Here is a 27449-nt window from a genome sequence, read left to right as displayed (position 1 = left end):
TAAGTTTGGTTTTGGGGGTTTTGTTGTTTTGTTTTTGTTTTTGTTGTTTTAGATTCCATATTCAGTATCTGTCCATATTCCAGTATCTGTCTTTGTTGATTTACCTCACTTAGCATAATGCCTTCAGGGACCATCCATGGTGTTGCCAGTGACAGAATTTCCTCCTTTTTTTTTTTTTTTAAAGATTTTATTTATCTGACAGACAGAGATCACAAGTAGGCAGAGAGACAGGCAGCGGTGGGGAAGCAGGCTCCCTGCTTAGCAGAGAGCCCTATGCAGGGCTCGATTCCAGGACCCTGAGATCATGACCCAAGCCAAAGGCAAAGGCTTATCCCACTCAGCCACCCAGGTGCTCCAGGATTTCCTTCATGTTATAGCTGAATAATATTCCATCATATAATAAGTATACATATGTGTGTGTGTGTGTGTGTGTGTGTGTGTGTGTGTGTGTGTGTATCCCTTCCTCCATTAGTGAGTGGTGCATCTCTGTGTCTGCCATGAGACTCTCCCTCACCAGATACTCTTTCTCACCCAGTCACAGGAAACTTGTAAAAAGGGATGTTGGGGGTGGGGGTGCACACTGGGTGTGCCCATTGTGTGCCCACCCCAGTGGGTGGCTCAGCCAGTTAAATGTCCAACTCTTGATTTCAGCTCAGGTCATGATCTCGGGACCCTGGGATGGAGCCCTGCATCGGGCTCTGTGCTTAGAGGGGAGTCTGCTTGAGATTCTCTCTCCCTCTGTTCTCCCCACCCCCACTCACTCACTGTCTCTCTAAAATAAATATATCTTTTTTAAAAAGTAAGGGATGTGGAACACATAGAAGGAAACAATTTTTATGAACACATATACAGCAGGAAATTAAATTGATGCTTTAAAAGAAGGAGATCACAGCTTTTAAGAAATAAGAGAGATTTTTGTTCCAGGAAACTGTTAAATGCTGAACGTCAAATTTAGTTGAGAGCTTCCTGGCAGCCAAGGTGAGAGAGGAAAAAAAAGTCTCCAAATTTCTCTATATTTTACATGGAAAGCATGTATCTCAGGAAAGAGAGAGAAATATCTTCCTGCCCTCAAACTTTAGGATGGCTTTATAAAATGAATGCTGCGTTTTTGAAATTTGGGAAAACATTAGCCATACTATGGTGTAGTGCTGATGTGGAAATGTTACTCATTCAGCTACTTCTCCCATTTATCCTTAATAAAATCCTAAGAAAAGTATTAAATCATCGCTTAAAAAAAAAAAGAAAGAAAGAAAGATTCTAAAGCCGTTTTCAGTGTACTACTGGAAATAACACCCCAGAAGCTTCACAGGCCTGCTTTTTGTAGAATCTGGAGCAAGTTTAACAGCCTTTTTTTCTTTTTCCTGCTGCTTAAGAAGAGCAATTTCACATGCCCTGCAGTGCAGAGCGTGTTTTCAAGGATGATGCCCACTGTGTCTGGGATGGACTGTCCACAGGAGCCGTCACCAAAGCCACCTTTCTCTGTAGGAGGATAAATACTAGAGCACTGAATATTTAAATCTGTGCTCTCAAAGTGTCTCCTAATACCTGATTATTATGATCTCAGGGGTCTAATCAGTCCGCCCACCTTTGCATCTGTATACATGAAGGTTTGCACAATTAAGGGCTTGGTAACAAATGGTAGGTTCACTGAGGCTGGAAATTTGCTGTTTTCAGCCTGGAAAAGGCATAAGTCATGAGGGTGAGTTTGAATCCTGGGAAAAATAGCTCTCTGAGAATACATCCACCCACGGTTCCTGTGTTTCTCAGAGTCATATGGAAACGGCCTCATTTAGTTCAGTAGTTCTTCCAATGATAAGATCTACTCCCAGCATCCTGGCCAAGTGGAAGGCACTTGGTCTGACCATCTGAATACCTCTAACAAGGATGAGGACATGGGGCCAGACAGACAGGAGGCACCCAGTAAATATTTATCAAAAGAACACCTCCCATCTGCAAAGCTCTGGGCTAGGGTCAATGTACATACATGATCCAACTACTACCAAAGCCATGTGAGGCCAGAATGCTTATAAATGATGGACAAATGCACTGTGGTCAGAATGGGACTTGAACCCTGGGCATGCTCCTCTTTGTTCTGGGGGCAGTCAGGAGACTCCTGTTGTCTCCTGGCTCTTCTCCTAGCGAACCAGTGACCTTGGGCAAGTCACTGCACATCTCTGGGGCTCTGTTTCCCTATTTTCAAACGAAGTCTTGGAATTTCACAGATTCAAAGCCCCCTGCCAGCTCTATCCCTAACAAAGTGTGTGTCTGGGTAGTGGGACAGTCCCCGGATAGCCCAGTGTCTGACTCAGCAAGCATCCTAATCCCTGCTAAAAGTCTGTGATTGTCCCTCTTTGCAGCCTTCCAGACTTTCCTGGGCAAAGAAGATGTCTCCCGAGAGATGGAGGAGGTCCTGATAGAGAGCCGCGTGCAGAGGAACATCCAGCTGGTGTCTGTGCTGGAGCTGCTCCGGAGTCCCTCCGTGCGCTGGCAGGTCATCACAGTGGTCGTCACCATGGCCTGCTACCAGCTCTGCGGTCTCAACGCAGTGAGCGTCCCTGCACAAAGGGAGGAACTAGAGGGAGGTGGGGGTGGGGGTGGGGCAGGGCTTGGACCTCAATACCAGGATCTGGTCCCAGCTCTGCCACCTCTACCAGCTTTGTGCCATCAGGCAGTCACACAATCTGATCCAGTCTCAGTTTCCTGATCTGTAACATGGGCTGACGTAATACAGAAATAAGCCATGCAGAGTATTCAATGTAGCAGCTACACAGTCACCCCTTAGTAAATTATTTCTGATCCCTAAAACTCAGATTTCTTAATAAAATGGGTAAGTGAAAGATGACTTAAATAAAAGTACTCTTGGTGGGACTGATTTGAACATGAAACTTTGGCCTAAGAAGACCTTAGGCTTGAAAGGAAAACTTTTTCAGGGCCTGAGCTGATGTGGGCAAGGATATTGGACAGTGGGGGTTCGCCAGACCCTCTGATAGCTTCTGCTGCCCCTTCTTTCCTGGGGAGCTCCTGAAGGTAGAACTCAGGAATCCCAGGGAGACAGACTCGGGATCGTTATCACCATTGCTTTGGAAAAATGGTGGGTCTGCCTCAAGGAGTAGTGAGATCCCCATTTATGAAGGTGTGCAAGCCAGTTGGCAGGGCAGTGTAGAGGTACATACACAGCTCAGGAGAAGTGGGGCTGGGCCCAGAAGGAGGAAAAAGGGGACCTTCCAAAGAGCCTCAGAGAAAACAACCCCTCTGTGTTCACGACCCTGGCATCCCCTGAAAGTCAGCCAGGAGGGTGTTTGGGGCACATAAGGGGAGGTGACATGAAAGGGGAGGTGTCCCTGTCCGGAGAAGGAAAAGTGACAGCATGGAAAGTTCCAACCATAGTGTTTTGCCACATTTCAACTACTCTTTTTTTTTTTTAAGATTTTATTATTTATTTGACAGACAGAAATTACAAGTAGGCAGAGAGGCAGGCAGAGAGAGAGAGGAGGAAGCAGGCTCCCCGCTGAGCAGAGAGCCCGATGTGGGGCTCGATCCCAGGACCCTGAGATCATGACCTGAGCCAAAGGCAGAGGCTTTAACCCACTGAGCCACCCAGGCCCCCTCAACTACTCTTGATTCTATTTTTGGAAACACTGGGATGAAATGAAATCATCTGGAAACCTACTTGTTTGTACCTTTTTCCTTGGTCTGGTTAAAGTCAGCAGAAGGAGGAAGGGCCTGGGCCAACAGCATGGTCTTGGACAGATCTTGCTGTTTCCTCCTCTTTGCACCTCCAGGCTCAAAGCCACCCACCCTGTTCTGAGAAGGGAGAGAGGGATCCGTTTCTTAGAGCTAACATTTAGAGTAGTAAAGCCACATATGGAATCTGTATTTAATGAGGCATTTGGAGCAAGAACCATGACATTTCTAAACAGAATTCTCTCTTCTCCTGGGACATAACTTCCTCTATAAATCCCACAGGGTGCATCTCAACCCTGCTGCATCACCATAGGATGGGGAGAAACCGTCTCATGCGCTCCAAAGGCTGGCAGTGGGGAGGGCTCAGCTCCCATGTGTCCCACCGTCCTCGTCCTCATAGTAACTGCCTTTCATCTGTTTTGTTATTGTCATGAGTGCATTTAACATGAGCTCTCCCTCCTTAACAAACGTTCAGCTGGGGGCGCTTGGGTGGCTCAGTGGGTTGAGCCTCTGCCTTCGGCTCAGGTCATGGTCTCAGGGTCCTGGGATCCAGCCCCACATCGGGCTCTCTGCTTGGCGGGGAGCCTGCTTCCTCCTCTCTCTCTGCCTGCTTCTCTGCCTGCTTGTGATCTCTGTCAGATAAATAAATAAAAATCTTTAAAAAAAAAAAAAAACATTCAGCTGTGCCATGCTGGACCGCGAAATGTAGGCACGGGGTCGCAAAGCCCCTCTGCAGAGCCATGCGTCTTGCTTCACTGAAACTTCGCACCGCTGATTAGCAGCTCCCCATTCCTTCCTCCCTCAGCCCCTAGCAACCGCCACTTGGCTCGAGTTTGTGAGTTTGGCTGCTTTAGATACATCGCTAAAGTGCAAGCACCCGGTGTTGGTCCAAGCGTAGTGTCCACCAGGTTCATCCTTGGGGTCATGGGCTGCAGGCTAGCCTTCCTTTCCAAGGCTGGGTAACAGTCCATAGCACACACACAGGCCACATCTTCTTCATCCATCCATCCATCAACAAACATTTAGAATAGTTCTACACCTGGGCTTCCATGAATAGTGTTGCATTGAATGCTGGCATGCAGATCCCTCTTCAAGATTCTGATTTCAATCCGGTTAAAAACCCAGAAGTGAGATGCTGACTCATACTGCAGTTCTAATTGTTTAAGAAACCTCGGTGTCATTTTCCAGAGTGGCTGCACCAGTTTACATCCCCACTGACAGTGTGCAGTGTTCTAATTCTTCCACATCCTCACCAACACTTTTTTTTTTTTGTAAGAGATATCCTAACATGTGTAAGGTGATGTCTTGCTATGGTTTCGATTTATGTTTCTCTGATGATGAGTGATGTCAAGTGTCTTTTCATGTGTCTGTTGGCCATTTGTAGGTCTTTTCTGGAAAAACATCTGTTCAGGTCCTTTGCCCATTTTTTAATGGAGTTTTTTGGAGGCTTTGGGGAGGGTTGTTTTATTGTGTTTTGCTTTTCTGTTGAGTTGTAGGAGTACCCTATATATTTTGGCTATTAATCCCTTATTGGATACATGGTTTGCCAATATTTTCTCCCATGCTGTAGATTGCCTTTCCACTCTGTTGATAATTATTTTTTGCTGTGCAGAAACTTTTTAGTCTGATGTACTCACAGTTGTTAATTTTTGCTTTTGGTGTCATATCAAAAAAAAAAAAATCACTGCCAAGACCAATGTTACAAAGTTTTTCCCCTATATTTTCTTCTAGGATTTTTACAGTTCTTATGTTTATAATCTTTAATCTATTTTGAGTGAAGATTAACATCCAATTCCATTCTTTTGTAGATGAAAATCCAAAATTTTCAACACAATTAGCCAGACTATCCTTTCCCCATTGAATATTCTTGGCACCCTTTGGCAATCAGTTGGCCACATTTGGGTCTATTTCTGGTATCTCTGTTCTGTTTCCTTAGTTTATATGTCTATCTTTATACCAGTATCACACTGCTTTAACTACTGTTGCTTTTTAATATATTTTGAAAAGAGGAAGTGTGATGCCTTCAGTTTTGTTCTTTTTAAAGATATGGTTTCATATGAATTTTAGGATTTTTTCCCTATTTCTGGAAAATATGCCATTGGGATTTTAATAGGGATGGCATTGAATCTGTAGATCATTTTGGGTATTGTGACCATTTTAATAACATTAAAGCTCCTGATCCATGAATGGAATATTTTTTCCATTTATTTGTGTATTTAATTTCTTTCCTTAGTGTTTTGTAGTTTTCAGTGCAAAAGTCTTTCATTTCCTTAGTTAACTTTATTCCCAAGTATTTTTTGATGCTATTGTAAATACAATTATTTTCTTAATTTCCCTTTCAGATGGTTCATTGTTAGTATATAAAAACACAGCCAATTTTTGTATGTTGTTTCTGTTTCCTGCAACTTTACCGAATTTATTAGTTCCAACAATTTGTATGTGTGTGTGTGTTGTGTGCATGTATGTGTGTGTGTGTGTGTGCTATCTTCAGAGTTTTCTACATTTAAGATCATGCCATTTGCAAACAGTGATGATTTTACTTCTTTCTGCTTTGTTTGACTTTTTTTTTTCCTTGTCTAATTACACTGGCTAAGATCTACAGTCCTGGGTTGAATAGAAGTGGTGAGAGTAGGCATCCTTGTCTTATTTCTGATCTTAGAGGAAAAGCTCTCAGTTTGCTGAGTATGATGATATTATGATATGATATGTTAGCTAAGTATGATGTTAGCTCTGGGCTTGTCATATATGGCCTTTATTATGTTGAGGTAGTCTCCTTCTATTTATTGCTTATTTAGGATTATTTTTATTTTAAAAAATTTTTTAAGATTTTATTTTTTTATTTGAGAGAGAGAGAATGAAAGAGAATGCACAAGAGAAGGAGAGATTCGGCAGGAAGAGCAGACTCCCTGCAGAGCTGGGAGCCCGATGCAGGACTTGATCCTAGGACTCCAGGATCATGACCTGAGCCGAAGGCAGTCGTTTAACTAACTGAGCCACCCAGGTGCCCTGTTTAGGATTATTTTTAATCTTTAAGTCAGAAGTAATACTTCCCACTTGGCATGCTTAACTTGAATGGAGCAAAAAGTTCTGGACCCATATTCAGAGGCTGGGATTTCTGTCTCACTGTGACCACAAGCCTGCAGGGGGAAGCCTAGGCCAGTTACTCCCCTTACCCAGCCTCTGTCTGCTCACCTGTAAGAATAATAATAAAGCTCACAGTCACTCAGCCCTTAACATGAGCCAGAAGTTTTCCCCATGGCTGTCCTGTGACTTAGACACAGTTAGGCACAGAGATGTTGAGAGATTTTCCCTAGATCACACAGCTACAAGTGGTAGAAAGGGGATTTGAGCCCCAGCGATTTGGCCACAAGGTCTAGCCCCTTGAGCCCTGAGCAGGGAGCATCCCCAAGGCCACCTTTGAGCATCTTCATATGTGTCACTGGGCTGTGTCCCCAAGTCATCCCTAGGCAGCCAGTAAGTAAGTCCTATGCTCACTGTTTTACATTTAAAAAGACAAACACTGGTTAGCAGCCACCTCAGCATCAGAGTCCGGCTGTCCTGGGCCTCAGTCCAGTTGTCCCCTGCACCACTGGCTTCTCAGTCCAGATAATGTGTGAGCCAAGAAGGAATGCTGTCTACCAGGTGAAAAACTTCAAATGCCCTTTAAAACTTGCTTTCTTCCCTTAATTGTCCCAGAAATTATTTGAGGGGACATGGTCTATAGTTTAAAATGTTGCAAATACTGCTCGGCATCTCCCTATTTATCACTTTATTCTAGCCCCAAATGTCCTGCAGGGTAAATGGTGCCATCCTCATTTTCTACAAGAAGAAATGAGTTTTCCAGAGGACCAAGCGCTTGCCGTGGGTCACAGGGGGAGGGGTGCCTGTGCTGTCAAATTCACACTTCCCGGCCCCCGTACCCTGCCTTGGAGCACCTGCCCAGGCTCGGCCAGCCTGTCTCTAAGCCCAGGTGTCTGCACTAACCCAGCCATTTTCAGCCTCAGCACTGTGCACACTCGGGGTTGAAAAATCCCTTGTCCCGGGGGACTGTCCTTTTTACTACAGAATGTCTCAGCAGTCCTGGCCTCTGCCCGCCAGGTGACAGTAGTCTACCCCACCAGTTGTGACAACCAAAAATGTCTCCAAACGTTGCCCAGTGTCCCCTGGGGGTTAAAGTGCCCTCAGGTGAGAATCACCATATTAAGCAAACATTACGTATTGCCCAGTGCATTTTTTGCTAAGAAGTCAATAAATAGTTTCCGCATACCTTAGAAATCAAGAGGAAGTTGGATTTAACATTTTAGTTGTTTCTAAATTCTTTTTCAGTGTGGGATTGTTTTTTCCCTCCTTCTCACAATGGCTTTCAAATTCCCTCCTCTAAAATTAGACCTGTCACTTAAAATTCCTTATTTTCTGCAACTGCCTTCCTCCTGAGCGGTTTGTCCTTTGCATGAAAACCAGACTTCTGTGTGAATGCTCTGTCTCTCACGGGCGAGGAGCCTCCTGGTTACAGAGTCCTTCCCCGAGGAGGTCACAACAGCTCATACACCCCCACTACCACTTCTCTCACCATGACCATCCTCGGAGGCTGCCTCTCATGGTCCCTGTGTTTCCAGCACCCAGAGCCACTCATGGCGCACAGGAGACACCAGAGCATTTGGGGAAGGAAAAAGGGGAGGTGAGAAGAACAAGGGGCAGGGAGGGGGCTGCTTCTACCAAGTCCTTGGGCTGTCCTCAGACTTCCTGGATCTTCTGAAATACCAAGGGTTATGGTGGTACTCTTACCTACACCTTGGGTCCTTGGGTTGCCCTTCCTTCCTCCAGAGTCCTTCCCAGAGCTCCTCTGGGCCCATTTCCTATCATGGAAAATGGGGATGACAGTACTCAGGACTTGGAGCTGCCATGGGGATTATACGAAATGACATGGAATGGCTCACAGATGCTAACCGCTGAGCTTACTGCCCTTCCCAGCAAGACTGTTTCTAGCACTGCATTATTCTCTTGATGCCACACATTTCCAAACTTTGCTCCTTCCACTCTGCATCTTGGTTGGGAAACAAGACACAGGAGCTTGTAGAAATGGACAGAAGACAAGAGTGCAGCCTGCGGATAAGCCCAGTGATGCCCTTTCTGGATCCTCAGAGGCAGTTTACTGCTGCCTGGGCTTGTCCACTCAGTGGCTGCCCAAGGATCCCAGTGTTCCTGGTTAACTGTGTGTCCCTCTGGTCTGTCACCTGTATAACTGTTGTGTAATACCTCTGTTTGCTGCTACACCTGATCTGTGAGGGAGAGGACAGGTGTGCATGTTTCCCCCACGTGTTGTGATGCTTACAGTAATTGCTGTGACTAACAGAGCTGCAGACATCCTGAGCCCTCCACAAACAACCAAATGGCAGGGAGGCAAGGCTGGGAGAGTGGAAAGAGGGAGACAGAAAGCCTGAGATAGGACACTTTCCCCGGAGCTGGCTGGGAGCCCCGTGAAGGTCCATCTCCCTTGCCCAACCATCATCAGGAACCCTGAAATTCAAACCCCAGTTTGCACAAAACTTCTAATCACAAATTCAGAAGCATTGTAAATAGCTTTTGTTTTGAAGTCTCTTCCCAAATAACATCCTAATTCAAATTACAAGAATTGAATGTTCTGTTGCCTTAGTAACTGAGACCATCTCCCTAAAAGAACTTGCCATATACCCAGATGGAAAGCATGCTACCTGGAGTCCCTCTGTGGGGCCACCCTCACACTGTGATCAAGAGCACATGTCCTGGACTCAGCTGTGTTCAACCGCAAGCATTGAGCTTGTGGGCCAAGAGCCAATTTGCCATGACTGCTCTGTGCCTCAGTTTCCCCAGCTGTAAAGTGGTGCCTTTTTCATTCGATGGCAAGGAGATGGATGAAAGGTTGTAATGTCCTCCACACCAGGCTGGCCACACAGGTGGTGCTTGACACCCTTAGCTATTATCTTGTCAAAAGAGCCCTGCCCTGAGACCACGGTGCCTGGGTTTTTGCCCACACCCCTGACCTCCCAGCCCTGGAACCCTGGGTGGGCTGTTTAACCCCTCTGCCCTCGGTCACTGAGCTATGAATGGACAGGAGACTCAGAGGTGGTATCAGTTGGCTGAGGGCTGGGCTGGAGAGAGGTTATGTTTTCACCTGTAAAAGGAGGAGTGAGACTAGGTAACCCAACACTCTTAGGAAAGCTTTTAAGAGCTAGCATATCCTGGAGCACCTGGATGGCTCAGCCATTAAGTGTCCAACTCTTGGTTTCAGCTCAGGTCATAATCTGAGTGTAAGGGATCGAGCCTGGAGCAAGTAAAATCTTTAAAAAAAAAAAAAAAGATGATATGTTCTGGACACTCTTCAAGTCCTTACTGTGTACCTTCTGGATTTCCATGAAGAGTGAGAGGCCGGGGGGGGGGGCACTCCCAGCTGAGCGCTGAAAGGCACCCCCAAAGGGCCATCCAGTGGGTGCTCATGTACACAATCAGGATGTGAAGTGGGCCCCAGGAGAGGCAGGGGAGGCGGTCACTCATTCCTGCCCCTCTGTGGTCAGGGCGAAGGGGGCCTGATGGGATCGGGGGCGACACTAGCTTAGGGAGTCTGGGGCCCAGGCTCTCAGGCATTGCCAGGAGAGCAGAGAGTCTTTCTTGCAGCAGGGAGTCCTCCTCTCTTTGCAACAGGGACTATCGTTACTCTTTCTGGGATGTTCTCTTCCCTGCAGCTCTCAGATCTGCTGGCCCCGGCAGAACCCCCAGCACATTCCACCTCAGGAGGGGAGTCAGATGCCTCTCACCTCAAGGCAGTGGAGGCCAGAGGGGTTGAGAGAACCTGAATGGACATCCCAGTCCTGCCATTCTCAGCTGCTCTGTAGCCCTCACTGGCTGAGATTTACTTTCCTCATCGGTTAAATGGGGGCAAGACACCTATCATTGGATCGTGTGAGGATAAAGTTAGGGCATGTGGGTGATAGGTTTGCAGGGTATGATATACAAGCCCCTCTTTTCCCCCTTTGAAATTCAGAGCAGATTAGAGAGATTGGCACAGGAATCAGATGGGTTGGGATCCGAGTGTGCCCTCTACTCCAGGCGGAGCTGGATTGGAGCGTGTAACCCCAGAAGCTGCTGTGAATTCTGCATTACCAGATTTAAGGTGCCTACCCAGGCCCAACAAGAGGAAGCAGCCCCAGCCCAGCGTCACTGGGCAGGTCCACCCTGCATAGAGAGAGCAGAGGGGACACCAGTGGCCTGCAGGAGGCAGTTCACAGTCATTCCAGTAGGGGGCGCAAAGAAGCCTGTTAGTGCCTCCTTCCAAGAGCCCCTGCCAGCCTTATCCCTTACTCCTTATGCGGTTCCTGTCCCTTGGGCTGAAAGAGACAAGAGATGAAGGGAATGGGGGTCCCAGCCATACTGTAGGTGAAGCCCTGGGACCTAGTGTTTATAAGTGACAAGATCTCCTCTGTCTTCTCTACTTCAGAATAGATCCTGTGTGTCACCGTCGGTTTGTGGAGACCATCTCTGTGTTTACAACTCTCTTCCTCTGACCTCCACTTCCATCTTTGCACCTTCTCTCTCTGACCTCTCTCGTGATTACATCTCTAGCTCCCCTAGATAATTTGGGATGATTTCCCCATGTCAAGACCCCTGAACTTAACCACGTCTTCAGAGCTCCTCTTGCTGGGTCATGTAATCCATTCACAGGCTTATGGGATTAGGACGTGGACACCTCTGGCGGAGCAATTCTGTGTGTGCGAGCACGTGCTAAGGCCATATTTTACATTCATATTCTGTAAGAATCAGGCTGTTCTGGGCAAGGACAAACCAGGGGGTTTCTTGCTTCTGAAGTTTGGCCAGAGAAATGGGTGAAAACACATGTCTCAGTAGGGGGACCAACTGCAGTCAGGGTCGTGGGCATATATGGGAGTCGGGGGGAGGAGGAGGAATGGTGGATGGAAGAGGAATCTTGTCAGCCAGCTGCACGGACAACCCCAGCATAGCCCGAGCAGCGGAAAGAACTGTGGGGCGGGAAGCACACAAGCCTGGGTTTGCACCTTGCTCTGGCCTTACCGGCTGCGTGTGGTCTCTCTGATCCTAAGGCAACGTCACCTTCACAAGCTGTTGAGAGAGTTGGAAATGATGACACCTGTTATGCTTGGTCTCTAACACATTGTCAGGAGTTAAGAGGGAGGCTTCGGGGCATTGGGGACAGACAGTCAAGAAGTAGGCTGAGAAGCAGCTCCAGAGGGCCTTCCTCCCCAGGGCATGCACAGAACTGACATTTTCCTTTACCAAAGAGCAATGGTGTCTCAATAGAGAGATGGAAATCTTCTAGAATGATACCCACCATTTGTTATCTACCAATTCTATAAAGGACACTTGGGGTGCCTGAACGGCCCAGTCGGTTAAGCGCCCGACTCTTAATTTCGGCTCATGTCATGGTTCCAAGGTCTTAAGATCAGGCCCCACGTCAGGCTCCATGCTCAGTGCAGAGTCTGCTTGTCCCTCTTCCCCCCGTCCCTCCCCCAACTCGCACTTGCACTCGCACCTGAGTTTTCTCTCTAAAATAAATAAAATCTTTTAAAGATGCTTTACTTTGTCACTTGAAAAATGTTTACAACCACTCTGAAAGACAATTTTTTTTTTTACCTTCTTCAAAGACATGTAGTCCCTTGCCTACAGACCCACAGATCACCAGAGGCTCATTGGGTTTGGAAGCATGTGTTTGGGCCTCCAAATTGCTGATCCTTCCAGTCCACCAGCACCCCAGTACCTCCCCGCCCCCCGCCCACCGCAGGAGGGGACTGTCAGCAAGCAACCCTCGAGAGGGTTTGCTGAGGAACACACCCCACCTTTCCTTGTGCTTCCGTGGTGTACTGCCCCCTCAAACTGCCTGATCACATAAACCTTAGCAGGAGTAGAGGCCGTCCCCCTCCTGCTCTATAAGATCATTCAGCACGAGACAAATGGCTTCTGGAGCCTGCAGAACGAGACAAGCAGTGTGTGTGTGTGATGGGCAGGCCTTCCCCCCACCCCCTCCAAGGAGCAGCCCAGCAGGACTTTCTCGCAAGCCCTGGAAAGGGGGAGATGGTCTGAAGGGCTGATTTCTGCCTATTGATGGATAAATGCATTTACTAAGAAATGACTCTAGAGCCGCTTTTATGAGCATCCCCCCCCAAAAGCGTGTAATTTATGCACCATGACCCTCTTTGCTGACACTGAAGCCCCTCAGGGAGGCCCAAGGCAGTGTCGCTACAGGGAAAGTTGCAGGAGGAGGCCACGGGGGAGGCCAGGACACAGCGCCTGCAGGAGAACACATACTCCATGGGGTCAGAGGCTGACAGTTCTGGGGTTCAGACTGAAGCAGCACAGTAGCCTGGGAGAGCCGTGGCTGTTAAAAATCAGTGAATCTGGGTAAAGATTAAGAAAGTCCTTTAAACCACTCTGATCCAGCTCTGAAGATCAGTTACCTCCCAAAGGAGAGGAGATTATACAAACAAATCCGGTGAAGACTGGGGCTTTCTGGAACAATTTTAGCTTCTGTCACAGCCCTAAGAGCTTTAAGAATTAATGAATTTATCAGGAACCACTTCTGTATTCTGTGAATGTGGAAGCAAAGGCAGACTCTAAAATTCTAATTTATCAGCTCAGACAAATGTGGGGCAGACACCAGCAAGAGGGTCTTTGTTTTAAGAGCATTAAAATGCATTTTGCTGAGAGAGGTATCAATGCCAGCAAGCTCACAGAAATTCGTGTAGTTGTTTTTACTGGCCTCTGAGTGTGCCTATAACTTTAGGAAGAATTACTCCTCTCGCTAAGAGATAAGCCATCTGCAGATATTTGTAGGTCCTAAATTATATCTTCTCCCCACAAGGCATGGAAAATGTTTTGCTAAACAAATGCCGGTAACAAGACGAATCTGTACAAATGAGAGCTGCTTCCAAAAATGAAGTGAGAGCAGTGCAAAGAGCATGGCCAGCCAGCGTTGGGCCTGACAAGTTATAAGCAACAAGCTCTGATGTTTCTGCTAAATAACGATGAGGGTATAAATGCTTCCAAGCCTTCGTAGGTGGCGGGTTTCCTTGTCAGATGTTATGTAGAGGACAGCTTGATTTTCTATCATTTAGCAAAGTGCTCTTTAAGGAAATGGCTGGGGTAGGAGGACACAAATGGCTCATGTCCAGCCTAAGGACCCGAAATTTACTATTTAAGTAAATAGAGAACAGTGTCAATTCTTACCCAATTCCTGACACCCCACGGGAGGGGCATGGCTGTACTCTTTGACCAAGGAGGGGAAGGAAACCCAGCAGGACAGAGTGAATTGCTTGAGGTCACAGAGCCTGTTCAAGACGGAGCCAGGTCTCCAACCTCCAGTCAGTGATCACCCGATGCCCCGTGAGTGTCATGAGGGTTAGGTTTGGACTCAAGCGGCAGAAACCTCCACACTGACCTAACTTCCCGTGAGGGAAATTGGGAAGGGAGGGCAATCCAGATTTATGCCTATTGTCCTGAACTAATTATTAACCATCTCAAAGGTGCCCAGTTCTGGTTAATAAATTATACTATCACTCCAGTGAGCAAGGACACAGGCTCCTAACTTCTTGCTCTAGCATCTGGACAGGTTCCTTCCATCCCAAAGCAGGGGCTCTATGTGTAGTTGTGCAGGTTGTGTGTTATGCAACCCTCAGGGCATCATTCACATTGTCCACATTATAGATTTATTGTGACAGTTTTCTAATGGATGACCATAAAATGTCTTGTGGATCAGAAACCTTTTTTGTTTCTCACAAAGTTACCATGGGGGCAGCCATGCTGTCCTGAGGTTGCCTCATTATCCATTAGAGTTGCTGAAGCTCTAGCCATTACGTTCACCATCCTGACAGCACAAAGGAGGAAGGACAAAAAATGGGATCAAACCTCCTTAGTGGAAAGCTCCTTTTAAGATTTCTGTTCATATCTCATTGCCACAATTAGATCAGCACATGTTGCTCCCAGTGCTGTAGCTCTGTTAGTAATGAAGAAGGGCAAAGGTAGGAGAAGGAAGAAAACGAATAGCTGGCCACACCACTCAGCCCCATGCTGGGTGTAACAGCAAATCGCAGAGACCACCTTGCACCTGAATTCAATTGGGGAAATAGATGCCTTTTACTGACACTCCTTTGTTTTTGTTTGTTTGTTTGTTTGTTTTGTTTTGTTTCCGGCATTATAGATTTGGTTCTACACCAATAGCATCTTTGGAAAAGCTGGGATCCCACCAGAAAAGATCCCATACATTACCTTGAGCACTGGTGGAATCGAGACTTTGGCCGCCATCTTCTCTGTAAGTGAACTGAGAGCTATTCCTGAGAACACCATAGTGGGCGAACAGCGTCATGGGGCCTCCCAGGCAACAAATGTGCTTGTCTTTAAAGGAGCATGTCCTTTGTCACTCCAAAAGTGTCTGAATTTTAGGGTGTTCACCCATCTAGAGAATATTATCTATATTTTGCTCTCCTACCTATTGTCTTTTAATGAAGAGTTCCCTTCTCTCAACTCTCACCCTGGGGTCCCAAATCAGTGTCCCTGTGAGCCTAAGGTCCATTGCCATGACTTTAAAAACATTTCCACATTAGCTGTCACCTTTCTTCCCTAAAGATGTAGGAGTTTGCAGTCAGAAGAAAGGAGAGAGGACATTCCAGCCGACTGGTATAACAGGGGTTGGCTTTAATAATAAGCAAAAGTGTCCAAAGGAAGACACAGAGCTCATCCTTCTTTCTCAGTCTCTAAGATTCACAGTAAACATACCACAGGGAGGGAGTTGGGAGACTTCAGAATTTTGCAGAAATTGCACAGCTTGGGGCCATCAGACTAGATTAGATTTGAATCCTGGCTCTGAAATTTCTTGGCTGTGTGATGCTGGATAATGCTCTCAACCTCTCTGAGCTTCCGTTTCCCCTTGTAGATGTCTGGTTCTCTTCTACCTTATAGATGTGTGGTCTGTGCTTCCCGTTTTAGGAGCACTGTCTACGACAGGGCTCCTTTCCAAAGGACAGAATGGAGGGTAGAATCAGAGGGAGGTTCTCTGACCTGCACGGAGTTGCTCATTTATTTCCACTCTCACGCTGACTTCTTCTGGCAGGACTGAGGCCGTGCAGACAGGCGGAGGCTTCCAGTGGCATTTCTGACTCGTCGCTTGTGACAGAATGCTTTGTTTTGCTCCTTGCTCATAATGGGTCATTCTAACAAGATGCTTCTAAAGATGGGTGTCGATCAAGTGTTGAGGACTGAAGTTCGTCTCCTTTCATTCACGGTCTTTTTGTTAGAGAAAAATATCTCACTGTTTCACAATCTGGGAGTTTCAAAAAATTCTCATTTTGAGTTATTGCCCCCCCCACCCCCGTTGTGGCTATGCATGCTTACGTTAATCCACAGAAACGCACAGTCAGTCTGGAATGGAAATCGTGGGAAACAATAGGGTTTGCGGGGAGGGGGTCAGTAAAGTATTTTTTGTTGTAGGGAATCATCATGAGCTCATTAGGGTATATGTGTAAAATTCAGAAAAGCAGGAAGAACCGAAGAAGAAGCATATGTACCTTTGGGAAAATCTCCCCTTGGCTTTTCTGTGCTTGGTGTGTTCTGTTCTTACGCCATAGTCACCCTGCTTTTGTTCGCATGACCTTGTGCCAGACTTGCTTTCCATTTAACTTTTCCTTTTTCTTGTCTAAGCAATGTTTTGTTGAAGTGTAACATATGTACAGAAGAGCATGCTGGTCTTTGCCCCTGGGTCTGGTGTTGCTGGATGAGAAAGTGGGTCCAGGCAACAGAGCAGGATGGTGGGGTGTTGGGCTCTGTGGTCTCATGGCCCTCAGCTTACTAGCTGGGTGACCTCGGGCTGGTTACTGAACCGCCCTGAGCCCCTGTGTTCCCTAAGGGAAAGTGGGAGTAATACAAGTCTATACCTCAACAGGTCTCATCATGAGAATTATACAGTAATTCACAGCACTTGGCATAAAGCACGTATTCGGTAAATGTTAATTATTATTATGGGTTGAGTTGTTAATCCTTATATAATAAACAACATTTATATGTTGAAGTTCTAACTCCCAGTACCTCAGAACATAGTTATTGCTAAGATAAGATCAATCTGAAATAGGGGGGACCTCTAATCCAATATGATTGTCATCCTTATTAAAGGAAGCAGAATTTGGGGGCACCTGGGTGGTTCAGTCAGTTAAGTGTCTGCCTTTGGCTCAGGTCATGATCCCAGGGCCCTGGGATCAAGCCCCACATTGGGGAGTCTGCTTCTCCCTCTCCCACTCCCCTTGCCTGTTCTCACTCTCTCTCAAATAAATAAAATCTTTTTTACACATTAAAAAAAAATAAAGTGGGGGCAGAAATTTGGACACAAACATGCATACAGAGAGAACGCCATGTAAATTTTGAAGGCCTGCTGAAAAAGCCAAGGAACTACCAGAACTCAGGAGAAAAGCCTAGAACAGATCCTTCTCTGCACCTTCAGCAGGAGCACGGCTCTGCTGGCACCTTGATCCTGGACTCCCAGCCTGCAGAACTATGAGAGAAGAAATGTCTGTTATTTAAGCTATTTGTGGTCCTTTTTATGGCAGCCCTAACAAACAAATACAGCCTTTACTGGTTATGAATATTCCAGAAGAGAACCAAACATATGCTATGGAAAACGCTGAAAATGCCTTACACTGGGGCCAGACTGTTTATTCCTTCAACGCTCAGCAAATGCTGGTTGGGTCCCTGCTCTGTGCCAAGTGTAAATCTAGCTGTGTGGGGTGCATGCATGGATGGAAGAGACGAAGACCCTCACCATGGAGAAGGTGAGCTCCTAGCCAGGGACAGATAATGAATGGCAACATGAGTAGGTCAAACTGTGGTGGTCTAGGTAGGGAAGGATGTAGTGAGGAACGCTGGTGCCAGTTGAAGGGGAAGATGGGGGCCGTTGCTGTATTAGATTGTGATTAGGCTCAAGGGATAAGGGATCTGTCACCCAGATATCCAGGTTGGAGGACAGATTAACTCAGGGGTGCGTAGGTCTGTAGGGTGGGCAGGGCACCAATCAGGAGCAGTGACCTTCAGTGGAGAGAGACACAACCAGCCAAAATGTGCCTGGAGAGAGGGAGCCAGGAACCAACACCCTGGTCTCGTTCTCTTCTTTCCCTCCTCATTTCTTACCAGTGCCCAGGCTGCTGACACCAGGGGATGCAGAAGGCAAGGGGGCCGTTGATCTGTGGATGTGGCCCTCCTCCAAGACACAGAGCAGGGCAGAGCAGTGACCCGGAGAGGCACCCAAGCAGGAGCAGGTCTGTAAGATTGAGGGAGGTCAAGTGCTGGAGGGACGCCCCCGGGGTGCAGAAAGCAGAGCACCACAGTGCATTTTAGAAGGATCCCTCTGGCCTCTGCAAAGACAGATGTGAGCAGAGGTGGAGAGGGCAGAGCAGGGCGACTTGTAAAGAGGCTCACTTTCCCAGGGAAATATCAGAACAAGGGTGCTCTAAACCTGGCTTCCAAACGACTAAGTTCAGCTCATTCTCCTTTACAGACAACATTTCCTCTTGATAAATCACAGTTCTGCGGCACTTCTGTGAGCCACAGAATGACGGGAGGAAACAAGCCCCATCTCCACTAAAATGTTAGAGTCAGCCCTGTTTATCTAATGCAACTTACAGGCACTTGGCAGAGGGGAAGGGCCACGTGAAGCAAAAGAGGAACCAGATTTCTCCTTCTGCCCCCAAACTCCCAGGGGATGGGGGCAAGTAGCCGCCAGCATGCATGTGGACACGGGGGCTCCCCTGGTTCTGAGGGCTCTTCCTCACTGGAGGAGCAGAGAGGACCACCCCAAGCAGATAGGCAGTTCTGCCCTGGAAGCCCGTTTCCCTGCAGTCCCTGCTCCGACCCACTCCCAAGTGATGATATCTTTTTATCCAGTGGTTCTGTTTCTGAGTTTGGCCAAGGACATAGCTGCGAGCAAGTTCATTCCCTGCAGCCCACCCTCTGGCTCCCAGAACATGCTCCCAATGCTGTATTTCTCACCAAATGTCTTCTGATTCCCTACCCATCTCTCTGTTAGGCTTCCTTTGGCTTTGGCTTCCTGGCATCTGGGCTGGTCCCACCAGCTCTGCCCATCTAAGGGAAGGGAAGACACAGCTCTTGGGGGTTCTGGTGGAGACTTTGTTCCTTCATGTTAGCTCCAAGTACCAGCTGCGCCCCCAAACTCACCTGGCCCCCAGGCTGTCTCGGCTCCTTGCTCCTGATGGTGGAGCACTGATTTCTCAGTCAGCTGGCCACTCTGTGGTTCTTCCTCAACTCCTTTTCTTTAAGAGCCTTTTTCCCACTTGCCCCAAATTGAGAACAGTTTATTTTTTATTTTTTAATTTATTTTGTGTTATGTTAGTGACCATAAAATACATCATTAGTTTCTGATGCAGCATTCCAAGATTCATTCTTTATACACCACACCCAGTGCTCCATGCAATACGTGCCCTCCTTAATACCCACCACCAGGTTCACCCATCCCCCTACTCCCCTCGCCTCCAGAACCCTCAGTTTGTTTCTCAGAGTCAACAGTCTCTCATGGTTCATGTCCCCCCTCTGATTTCCCCCAATTCACTTTCCCTTTCCTTCTCCTAATGTCCTCCATGTTATTCCTTATGTTCCACAAATAAGTGAAACCATACGATAATTGACTTTCTCTGCTTGACTTATTTCACTCAGCATAATCTCCTCCAGTACCATCCATGTTGATGCAAAAGCTGGGTATTCATCCTATCTGATGGCTGAATAATATTCTATTGTATATATGGACCATATCTTCTTTATCCATTCGTCTGTTAAAGGGCATCTCGGCTCTTTCTACAGTTTGGCAATTGTGGCCATTGTTGCTATGAACATTGGGTTGCACATGCCCCTTCTTCTCACTACATCTGTATCTTCGAGGTAAATACCCATTAGTATAATTGCCAAGTCATAGGGTAGCTCTTTTTCTAACTTTTTGAGGAATCTCCACACTGTTTTCCAAAGTGGCCGCACTTTGCAACTTGCATTCCCACCAATGGTTTAAGAGGGTTCCCCTTTCTCCATATCCTTTCCAACACTTGTTGTTTTCTGCCTTGTTGATCTTTGCAATTCTAACTGGTGTAAGGTGGTATCTCAACGTGGTTTTAATTTGAATTTCCCTGATTGCTAATGATGATGAACATTTTTTCATGTGTCTGCTAGTCATTTATATGTCTTCATGGGAGAAGTGTCTGTTCATGTCTTCTGCCCTTTTTTTGACATGATTATCTGTTTTTGGGAGTTGAGTTTGAGCCCATTATAGACTGGATATCAGCCCTTTGTCTGTACTGTCATTTGCAAACATCTTCTCCCATTCCATGGGTTACCTCTTTGTTTTGTTGACTGTTTCCTTTGCTGTGCAGAAGCTTTTGATCTTGATGAAGTCCCAAAAGTTCAATTTTGGTTTTGTTTCCTTTGCCTTTGGAGATGTGTTTAAATTTATGATCATAAACATCTTTTTTTAAAAGATTTTATTTATTCATTTGAGAGAGAGAGAAAGCAGGGGGAGGGACAGGAGAGGAAGAAGCAGACTCCCTGCTGAGCAGGGAGCCTGATGTGGAGCTCCATCTCAGGACCCTGAGATCATGACCTGAGCCGAAGGCAGATGCTTAACCGACTGAACCACCCAGGCACCCCAATGATCATAAACCTTTTAAGAACCAACTACCTTTTCCTTTTTCGAGAAGGGAGGGGTATTGTATTTCCCTTAGAAGCCGTAGAAGTTAGAGCTTTGACCGAAGGAAAATCTTTTCCCAAGACTTGAGAACTTGGAAAAGCCTAGTCTAGTGCCAGGCTTTCCTTTTATTCCATTTGGTCCCTATACATATCTGACTATGCACTTCAGTTAAAATATCTCATGACCATTTAAATTTAATATACTTAAGAATTGTGGGCCACCCTGGAAAGATTATCATTTAAAAAGTAGTTTTTTCAGTTCTTACGACTTTGACCCAAACAGATATCACAGATCTCACACATTTATCTTTTTTTTTTTTTTTTTTTTTTTTTTTTTTAAGTAGGCATTGTGCCTAACATGGGCAGCTCACGACCCTGAAATCAGGTGTCTCATGCCCTACCAACTGAGCAACCCAGGCGCCCCTCACACATTCATCTGTTAAATAGAAATTTCTGAACAAAGTTTGTTTCAATGGATTATTTTTAGCTTTCAATTTAATCAGCCTGTTCCAAGTACAAAATTATTTCTGGGACCCTATCTTCCGAACAGACCTTAAAACTCCATTAACTTGCATATACCCACAGCTTTCCAAGGTCTCTGTTTTTCAGAGATTTTTTTTTTTCCAGACAGAGATTTGTGAAAGCAAAAATTAACACTTGCAGACTTAAAACAGAAGTACTAGCGATACTGAAACTTGACATTCCTTCTCACGCAGCCTGCCTTTGCTTTCTCTTCTCTGCCGAGAGCGCCGAGTCCGCAGTGAAGAAACCATTCCCGTTCCTTTCTGTTGGGTGTGGCCCACAAACCCTGAGACAGCAAATGAAAAGTTGACTCCAGACACCTGAGTAAGAGAAAGGAGAGGCCTGGGAACGAGGTGCTCTAGCGGTGAAAGGCCTTAAGCCAAGCTTTGTCTCCACTGTTATTGGGATGGTATCAATACATCAGGCGTAAGCACAAAGCCAGGAGGAAAGTGTAACCTTCATGGTTAGGACAGTAATATACAGGGCAGTGTGTGATAAGGGCAAGGAGGCAAGGAGTCCATGAAGTACGTGACCACCACAGGTGCCTGTCTTCCTTCAAAACTCCATCATTGACTCCCTACATGAACCTTGAGCAGCATAAGAATCTGGCCACTTTCTGCCAAGAAACTTCAAAGGAGGCCTGGTGTTCCAGGCACTCCTCCTTTGCTTTTCAATTAGTCTCATCCAGGAAGGCATAGACAAGTCAGATTTGTCTCTCCAGGCACTGTGCATGGAAGACTTCTGCCTGAAGACTCAAGAATGGCTGGTGTGGCAAGGGCTCCTCAGAGACCCCACCACCCCCAAATCGTTATAATCGAGGACAGCCATTTGGGATACTTGGGTTCAGGCCCCAGTTTAGGAGACATTGTTCCCCAGTGTTGTGTGTGTGTATGTGGGAGAGGCACAGTAGGTTTCAAGAAATGGCTGTGGTAGTTGTCACCCTATACCCCTTCAGTCCCTGGTCTTTATGTTGTGCCTCTAGGCTAAGTGCCAACCCATCACAAGCACCCAGTACACAGCTGTTTGAATAAGACCCAGGAAAGGTGCATCTGAAACCAGGACAGAGTGCTCTGCCTGTTCTGGGATCCTCACCCCTTGCCTGGGAGCGGCCAGGTGGCATGTTCTGAGGGCTTCCAAGCCCCCACCAACAGCCTTTCCTCCTTCTGGAGCCCAACAGCCAGCCCTGTTCTCATAAGGAGCACATCAAGCCATGTAGAGGCTGACTTTATGGGAAGAACAGAAAGGGAAAGGACCCCCTGGAATGGGGCAGGAAGAACAGGGCATCCCTTAGGATCTTGTTGAGGAATAAACTGTTAGAGGGCTCTGCAGTCCCCCAGATATCAGGAATTCTGCCAAGCACAGAGTAGTTATTTCACACACTTTATACTGAGATGTATGCAAAGAATTACAATAGAGACAGAGATTGGCCTATAAAATTCATACAAAGTAATGTCTATAAATACTATAAATGCACATTAAGTCAGCTTTGAGTCACTCCTGAAATAAATGACATTTTAGATCCAATTTTCCTTCCCTTCATCCTTTCCATCTTTCTTCATGTGTTTCATCATTAAACAACATGCCAAGCTCTGCTCTGCATTGGACATGACCTCCCCATGTTGGTTTGCCAAAGCTGCAAACCAAAGTACCCCAGACAGAGGGGTGCAGACAACAGATATTTATTGTCTCACCATTCTGGAGGCCAAAAGTCTGAGATCCAGGCATCAGAGGGCAGATTCCTCCTGAGGCTGTGAGAGAGAATCTGTTCCAGATCTCTCCTGGAGCATCTGGTGCTTGGCTGGTGATCTGTGGTGTTCCTCAGCTTGGAGACCACCACCCTGACCCCTGCCTTCATCCTCACATGGCATTCCCCCTGTGTGCCTGTCTGTATCCAAATTTCTTCTTTTTATAAGGGCACCAGTCCCATGGGATTAGGGCCCATCCTAATGTCCTCACTAAATTTGAGTACCTCTGTAAAGACCCTATTGCTAAATAAAGTCACATTCTAAGGTAGCAGTGGTCAGGACTTCAACATATCTTTTTGGGGGGGAGGACAATTCAAACCATTAGATTCACCAAGGGCAAGGACTCCTGTCTCCTCCATCTCACTGTCCCTATGCCAGAGCCTCATATGAAGAAGGAAGGCCATGGGAGACTGCATTTATCTTTTTGCAATGTCTTTATGTGCCAGTGAGGAACGGCAGTATAGGGCGGGAGTTAAGAGCATCTGGCCCTGCCACTGTGTGACCTTGGGCAGGCTGTTAAACTCTCTGAGCTGCTACATACTCATAGAGGCGTTATGAGGTTAAAGTGTTATTATATGTACAGCTTCTAGAACCATACCTGGTACATAGTAAGTGCTATAGAATGTTCACTGAATAGTAATCAAGATAGCATTGTGTTGGCATAAGGACTGCTGTGCAGACCAACAGAACAGAATCGAATCCAGAAATACAAAAGATGCCAAAGAAATTCAATGGGGAAACTTAGTCTTACCATAAGTACCATAAAAACTTCATACTCACATGGAAAAAAAACAAAAGAACCCTTACCTCATGCCACATACCAATTAACTCAAAATGGACCATGGACTGAACCATAGAAGATAAAATTATAAAACTTCTAGAAGGGAACATAGGAGGAAGTCTTTGCAACCCTGGGGTATGCAGAGATTTCTTAGATGGGACAGAAAAAGAATGGACCCTTTTTAAAAAATTGATTAATTGGATTTCATCAAAATTAAAAACTGTGGCTACATAGAAGAGCTTGTGAAGGAAATGGAAAGGCAGGCCAGACTGGATAATCCACAAAGTACCCAGCTTAACACAAGCTTGAATCCTGGAGATATTAAGGACTCTTAGAATACAACAGAAACAGGACCAGGAGCCCACTTAGAAAAATGAACAAAAGACTTGGGCAGACACGGTACAAAAGAAGGTATCAGAAGCATCATTAAACAGGTGATGCTGTCTCGACACCATAAGGCAGCAAGGAAATTAAAACTAAAACCCTCAGGGCACCTGGGTGGCTCAGTCTATTAAGCCTCTGACTTTGGCTCAGGTCATGATCTCAGGGCCCTGGAATTGAGCCCCATGTCTGGCTCCCTGCTCAGCGGAAAGTCTGCTTCTCCCTCTCCCTCTGCTCTTCCTCCTGCTCATTCTTTAAAAAAAAAATAAAAAAATTTAAAAATAAATAAAGAAAGAAAACTAAAACCCTCAGTGAGATACAACTGTTCACCTTAAGGATGATTAAAACCAAAATAGCTAATAATACCCAGTGTTGATGAAAATGTGGAGCCACTGGAACTTTTATACATGGCTGGTGGGAATCTGAAATGGTACAACCCTTTGGAAAACAGTTTGGCAGTTTCTTATAGAAAATTTTATCCATACAATCCACACATTCTTCTCATCAGTATTTACTCAAGAGAAAGCAAAACATATAACTACACAAAGAGACTTGGACCCCAATGTTTACAACAGCTTTAGTCATAAGAGCTCAAACTGAAAGAGGCCAGACGTCCATCAACTAGTGAATGGAGAAACACAATGTGGTATATCCATTCAGTGGAATACTACTCAGCACTAACAAAGAATGGTGTATACAACAGGGATGAATCTCAAAAGTGTAGCAATCACCACGGTCCCTGGGTGGTGCAGTTGGTGAGATGTCTGACTCTTCATTTTGACTCAGGTCCTGATCCCAGGTCATGATCTCAGGGTTGTGGGATTGAGTCCTGAGTGAGTGGTGCTCCATGTGAGTGGTGCTCCACACTCAGCATGGAGTCTGCTTAGGATTCTCTCTCCCTCTCCCTCTGCCCATATATGTACTTGCTCACTTGCTCTCGCTCTCTCTCTCGCTCTCTCCCTCTCTTTCAAATAGATAAATAAATTTTATTTAAAAAAAAAAGTATAGCAATCACCAATATAGAATTCTAACCTAATCGAGCCTAATCTAATCTAGAGTAATGGAAAGCACATCAGTGGTTGCCTGCAGCTAGGGAGAGGGGCATAGGGAACTTTGGTGTGATAGAAATGTTCTGTATCTTGATGTGGTTATGCATTTATGGGTGTATAAGTTTGTTCAAACATACCAAATTGTACAGTTAAAATCAGTACATTTTATTGAATCTACCCAAGAATTTAATCTAAGTCAGTAAAATTTATTTTTAAATACTAACAACAACAAAAGACCTTCTCTCTATTATTCCTTCAGCAATCCTAGCACTGTGGGGTGGGCAATAGGTGCTGGGTACATGACTGCCAACTGGCTGAATAACCCTGTGGCCCAGGAGACCCCAGAAAGGATTTCTTAGAGTCTGATACTCCATCTCCAGCTGACCTCACATAACCTTCAGAGGTCACTGTTCATCTTGAGTTAATGTTTTCACTAATGATTTTAATGCTGAGTGGAAAGACCATGTTTACCCTAATCCCTTTGGACAGGCTGCCCTTTAAAACGATTTAAAAGAGGCAGAGATGAAGAAAGGAGCCCTGAGGACTGATTGGATTTCCCACTAGGATGGACAGAGTTGTTTTCATCTCTTTCTTTCTCACAGCTCTTTCTTTGATGTCTTCCTACACATCTTCAGAGACTGTTCCCAAATCAGGGACAGTGTTTCCAGCTCTGTCTTGGCTTGAGCTACTGATTCATCAGGAGACTTTAGGGAAACTAAATAGCCAGATCCCCATGCCAGCCCCAAAACTCTTGGATGTTGGCCTCATGGTGTAAGACAGTAGGTGTCAATAAGTTTATATCTGGGACACACTTGCTGACACTGGAATTGTTGTGGTGCCTTTGAAGAAACTAAAACAAACCAAAAGAAAAAAAGAAAAAACACTCAAAACACCAAAGTCAGCAACAAGTACACGTTAATCTTGATGTAACAATGCAGCACGTGTTCATCTCAGGGTGGCAACTTAAGTGCTTGGCGTCTTACAGTGGCTATGATGCTCATCATGGTAATTTCTCTCATCATTTTGGTGCTCTGTCACCAGGCACTGGAACCCAAGGAGACAAAGCTGCCACACATTCCAGCTGTGAGCCACCTTTGTCTTGAGTGCCAGTTCCACTGTGGGGAATGGTGCCATCCTGAGACTGTAGCAAAGACATTTCACACAGTGAAGTTTTCCATGTGTGGGTGTTGGAAACCCCCAGGGACAGGAGAAGATTAATGATTTTTGACTCAGGGAATTGCATCTCAAATGCTTTACCTAAGTCTATGCTTTAGACTTTCTTTTTAATTAAAACAAAGCTTATTGGGGAAAATTTGGAAAAGATCAAAAAATAACAACTAAAAGAATAGTCACATATTTCCCCAAACAGAGTAAGCCATTATAAGCTATTTTTGCATACATTTTTCCAGGGTAGGTTAGTTCAACAGAATCATAATTTACCAAACTGTGTCCATGAGGATATGGGAGATAGAGTTTTAGTTCCTGCTCTTTTCCCTTAAAATCATAACCTGAGGATTTTTCTGTTCTTTAAAATTCTTTTTTTTTTAATTATTTTTATTAACATATAATGCATGATTTTCCCCAGGGGTACAGGACTGTGAATCATCAGGCTTACACATTTTACAACACTCATCATAGCACATATACTCCCCAGAACTCATAATAAAATTCTTTTAAAATATGTGAATTCCTAGGTTATTGTCATCTGGATATTCCAGTATTTATTGAAAAATTCAATCATTGGTGGACTTCTGGATGGTTTCTGTTTCCTCACTAGTATAAATTACCCTACATTTGAAGATCTTTGTCCATAAATCTTCCACCAAATATCTGTTTTCCTAGGATAAATATCCAAAGGCAAATGACTGAATCCAAGAGTGTGTATACGTCTTCAGCCATCCCTGCAGTGTGTGAGAGCATGTGTTCTGCTTCCTTATCTCTTAGTAGCTTTGTGTGACTTTTGGCAAACCCCAGAACCTCTAATCCTGGGTGTCCCTGACCTTCCCCATCCCCCACTCCAACACCCCCACCCAGGGACCTGTTGCCCCTGTGCATGTTGCTGTTGCTCCAAAGTCCCTATCTGGGCCTTCCCTTTGATGGGACCCAAGTCATGAGGGTTTGAGGGGGAGAGATAACTTAGATATTGGCCCATCTTTCTCTTTAGAACTTTCTCAGTAATTGCTGATCTTTGCTGCCTTCATGGGTCTCAGTGGGCCTGGCTTCCCACTGAGTGACCATACCATCTTCATCATCCTGCTTTGCAGTGTGTGAACTCTCACACCTACCTCACAAAGATAACCCTCCAGTCAGTCAGCATTCATTGGCTCAATATCAACCAACATGTTGGCTCAACACTCAATATGTGCTCTTCTAGATTCTGAGAAACCAAGATGAGGCTCCCATCCTTCAGGGGAGGACATGGTCAGGAATAAGGTGCCATGAGTCTGGGTGGGACAGGGGACTATTACAAAGTGGTGGCTTTCTCTCTTTCCAGTTCAGAAAATTTTAATGTCTCAGGAACCAGAAAAGACTTTGTAGATGATCCCAACTCCACCTCCT

The 27449-nt window shown here is 45.7% G+C and overlaps 1 protein-coding gene across 9 annotated transcripts in view; it reads left to right on the top strand.

Annotated features, from left to right (window-relative positions):
• Positions 1-27449, top strand: part of SLC2A9 (solute carrier family 2 member 9) — a 233475-nt gene that overhangs the window by 157645 nt on the left and 48381 nt on the right. For 7 of the 9 annotated variants that reach the window (XM_059380884.1, XM_059380851.1, XM_059380858.1 and 4 more), the window contains 2 exons: positions 2358-2545; positions 14885-14995. In XM_059380884.1, the coding sequence (XP_059236867.1) occupies positions 2358-2545; positions 14885-14995 (299 nt within the window). The remainder of the gene's footprint in view (positions 1-2357; positions 2546-14884; positions 14996-27449) is intronic. The other 2 variants (XM_059380875.1, XM_059380894.1) reach the window with 2 other exon arrangements.

This window comes from Mustela nigripes, chromosome 1 (assembly GCF_022355385.1).
Source record: "Mustela nigripes isolate SB6536 chromosome 1, MUSNIG.SB6536, whole genome shotgun sequence".
Lineage (NCBI taxonomy): Eukaryota > Metazoa > Chordata > Mammalia > Carnivora > Mustelidae > Mustela > Mustela nigripes.
The sequence above is the reverse complement of the archived record's forward strand: the minus strand, read 5'-3'. Positions and strand labels throughout refer to the sequence as shown.